Source organism: Halyomorpha halys, unplaced genomic scaffold (genome assembly GCF_000696795.3).
Source record: "Halyomorpha halys isolate HHAL.00 unplaced genomic scaffold, Hhal_1.1 Scaffold322.1, whole genome shotgun sequence".
Taxonomy (NCBI): domain Eukaryota; kingdom Metazoa; phylum Arthropoda; class Insecta; order Hemiptera; family Pentatomidae; genus Halyomorpha; species Halyomorpha halys.
Genome location: NW_027104705.1, coordinates 226,488 through 230,620, shown reverse-complemented (window position 1 = coordinate 230,620; position 4,133 = coordinate 226,488). Strand labels below are relative to the sequence as shown.

Sequence of the window (4,133 nt, the reverse complement as noted above, 5' to 3'; positions counted from 1 at the left end):
CTCTTATCTATCTGTTACTATTACCCTTTTCATTTACTATTTACAACCTTTAATTTTTCTTATTATATCTTACTTTTCATTTTATACCCCTGTTATTTTCCAATTAAGTTTTTTCTTTTTTCCTTTTTGTAACTATGTCAAGTGTTTGTATCTTTTTTAGCCCTGACGAAGCCCTGCAACATGGGGCGAAACTTTGGCTCTATAAAATAGTATAATTATTTACTATTTGAGTTTTTTTTACCGCACCCGGACCATATTCCATTCATCTATACACACGGTCAATCAATAATCTTCCAGTCTAATAAATAAGTTTTTTAACTTATTTGTGTTATTCTCTGATCGCATCCCCAACTATCTTCTCCTCATGTATATTATCCATGGTAAACTATGTTCTCATCATTATAAGATGTTCTTATATTTATAGTAATCTTTTTTTTTTTAAATTAAAATTAAAATGCATATAAAGTTTTTATGCATAATGTAGCCTCGATTTGTGTGAGGTTTGGGGTGTCGCAATAAACGGGGTTAAGTTATTAGGAAAACCTATTTCTTCCTAGAGATGGATTTATACATTAATAATTTTTATATATTCTTTGGTATAAGCAATCGAATTCCAAAGCACCTGTTGAATTTATCCAGCCAACGAACACTTGATTGTAAGTTTTCAGCCTAAAGGGACCCCTTCACGATCAATCGGAATGACAGTAAAACCCCTCCCCCGTCCCCTGATTTAAGTTGATAAGTTAACTAAACATTTTTATGATAACTATTTATACTATAGCAAAATCTTTCACAGATCACATCTTGATTAAAATCAGTAATAGATAATCTATCAATCTACCTATCCGTGCCGCTACAGCCCAGTTTGGACCTTGGCCTCCTCAATGAGCCTTTGCCATGTAGCTCGGTCTTGTGCAGCCGCTCTCCAGTTGTGGATGTTCAGAAGTTCTCTGGAATCCCTAATGATGGCATCCTCCCATCTCACCCTTGGCCTGCCTCTTCCTCTGGTCCGATGCAGTCTACTGTCCAGCAACCTCCTCGGGATCTTAACAGCTGACATCCTGACGACATGGCCAGCCTAGCGCAGCCTCCCCAGCCTTATGTGGCGCATCACATTTCCCTCACCAAACAGCTCATAGAGCTCCCTGTTGGTTCGCCTCCTCCAATGACACAACCAAATATTCGGCGCAGAATTTTTCTTTCAAAGATCAAGATTTCCTTTTCTTCAGCACTTGTCAGGGTCCAGGCTTCCAATCCGTAAGTGAGGACTGGCCGGATTTGTGTCCTGCAGAGCTGGCATTTGGTGCGGAGAGTGACAGCTTAACTCCTCAAGTGCTTCCTGAGTCCAAAATAGCATCTGTTAGCCTTCATAATAGATAATCAGTTAACATTTTTGATGCTATGTAAAATATACAATTATTGTATGAGGGGAAAATGGTTAGAGATCCGATTAGTGAAGAAAACAGATAAGTAAAAACTTGTTTATTAGTGCCAATGTTTCGGCTAGGACATCACGGCTAAGAAGATTGCAACCATAATGAATAAGAGGAATTACAGAATAATTAGTCAATATAAGAAGATAATATAGATACATAAGTAGTATTGAGGAAAATGTATAGCTTTGTATTGCAAGAACATTGAAACCGTATCGGAATATAGTAATATTAAAATTAAGAATGACAGCAAAAAAATATTGATAAATAAATAAAGAAAAATATATGGAAATAATTGTATGTACAAATTTAAGAAAAACTTAATTTGTGATTAATTAAATATGTAAAAATAATAACTAGATTGAAGAAGTAAATATAAAGTTATATAAGATATGAGTAGTAAATAATATAAATAACAGTAATAAGATGTGCTGAACATAATAATTAATAAAGTAGGTGAAGGAGAAAGAGAACAAGAAACAGAGAGAAAAGATGATATAAGAAACATGTTGGGAAAAATGTGAATTACAATGTTAATATCATAATATTTAAATAAATATAAGGGAATTTAATAGTTTTTATTTATACTCATATCTAAAGTATAGCTTAGCTTAGGTTCAAATGAAAAACTTTAATATTAAACAGATAGGAGAATTTTATTTTATTTTTTATTACAGTAGGGATATTCATGATCTTAAGTTTAACATATTAAAGTGTGTTAAATGGAAAAACTTATGGTAAATGAAGAAATATTTCCTTCTTTTACCATGTTAAAACCATATAACATGGCTGAGAGTCTGTTACTAGGTCTGTTAAATGGAGAATGACGTCACTAAACAGATCAGCTGAGCTTGTCACCGCTTTATTTGTTGTAGTGTTAGGTTACTTACTCGTAGCTTATGTTTTTTTGTTTATTTTCTTTTGTCTTGTGTTTTGGACTTTTTAAAAAATACAATCAGTAGCCAAACTTTTACACTTCTACTTTTCATTTATTTTAGGCATGTTGTAATAAATTACTGTAATCAAAACTTAGAAGTAAACAATAACATGAAGTTTTGGAAGGAAAGGTAACTGAACAAGTTGCTCCGCTAGGAGCTCTTATGCATTTAGCATTTAACATGATTTTAAATAGGACTGCTCACAATTACAATAATTTAAAGGGAAGTTTTATGAAGAATTGGTAAACATATGTAAAGGCGGGAATAGTCTAATAGCCCTAATATTTAAAGGAGAAATAAGAATAATAATAATGTAAGGAGCGGGTAAAAAAAAAAATTATGGGTGTGGCAATAAATTAAGTATTAATGAATATGTTGCAGAAGGGTTTTATTTGTTCGTTTTGACTTTAACAGGCAAAATTTCTAATTGGATATAAATGCTTTCGTGTATTGTGAAGCGAATCGGTAAACACATGTAAATGCGGAAATAGTCTAAAGGTGGAAATATTTAAAAGTTACTATATCAGGAATAGTAATAATAATAATAATAATGTAAGGAGTAATACAAATAGAATTATTGGATACAAAATTAAAGGTGTGGTAAGAAGTATTTGTGGGGGTTACAGTAGCAGCGTGGTAATGCGCCTGTCTGCCAACTGAAAGGTTGAGAGTTAGGGTGTCTGGCCCTATCCGGGATTTTTTCAAACATATAGTTATGCAATACTCATAGCCCCCTGGGCATTTGTGAGGCCCATTAGCCAATGGGTGGCACTCACAAAACAGGCGTGGGAGTGACGAACCCACCCTATGAAAAACACGTCTTGAGACACACAAATTTCCTAAGTACATAAGTACAGGCCTTGGGCCTCCACAGTCTGTCGCACCAATAAAAAAAAAAAAATAAGAGGAAGAAGAAGTATTTTTGATTATGTTAAGGAAAGTTTTTTTTTTTTTTTTTTCGGTTTTGACATACGAAGAATCTAATTGGATATATATGCTTTTATCAACCTTATATATTATCCAACGTTAACTATTAACTCATCATAATTATTGTAAGTTAAAATGTTCACTTATTGTTTACAGGATGAGAGCGGTAAGCAAACACCGAAGAAACAGAAAAAGAAAAAAGGAAAAAGTGAAAATGTAAGAATAATATTTATTGTTGTCTTTAAAAAATTTTAAGAATTTTTATTCAATAATTAGTTTTAAACTTTTAAAAACTTTGTTTACTTTTAGGAATTTGAACACTTCCATTAAAAATTGTTCTTAATAGATTAATATATTTTTTGTTTTCTTTCATTTGAAAACCCTTCTATATAAAAATTATGTTTTCTTAAGTAAATACTTTTATTATTGTGTATAAATAAATATCCACCACAGGCGGTTGACTAATCCTGAAGTACAAGTGAAGGATTATATAAATAAATAGTATATATTGTAATATTCTCAATTTATTTATAATAATTAAAAGGTAATTTAATAATTTTTATTTATTCTCAGATCTAAAATATAGCTTTGAAGATGAAAAGGTTAAATGAACAGATTAAATATTAAATAGATATGAGACTTCTATTTTAAAATATATATAATATTATGGACTCTTAATCTTAGGGCAGGTTTTCCAGACAATCAGAACACCAAGACACTCAAATATAATTAAATTTTAGGTAGAGCAAACTAACCTATTATATATGCTTCTTTGATGAACGATGGTTCTCGATATCTTCGTTCTAAAGATGCTACCCCTGACAGTATCTAAAGG

At 31.6% G+C, this 4,133-nt stretch overlaps 1 protein-coding gene across 1 annotated transcript in view; it reads left to right on the top strand.

Moving 5' to 3' along the window:
• Positions 1 to 4,133, top strand: part of LOC106681255 (microtubule-associated protein futsch) — a 50,208-nt gene that overhangs the window by 22,657 nt on the left and 23,418 nt on the right. The window contains exon 7 of the mRNA XM_014421481.3: positions 3,455 to 3,514. Within this exon, the coding sequence (XP_014276967.1) occupies positions 3,455 to 3,514 (60 nt within the window). The remainder of the gene's footprint in view (positions 1 to 3,454; positions 3,515 to 4,133) is intronic.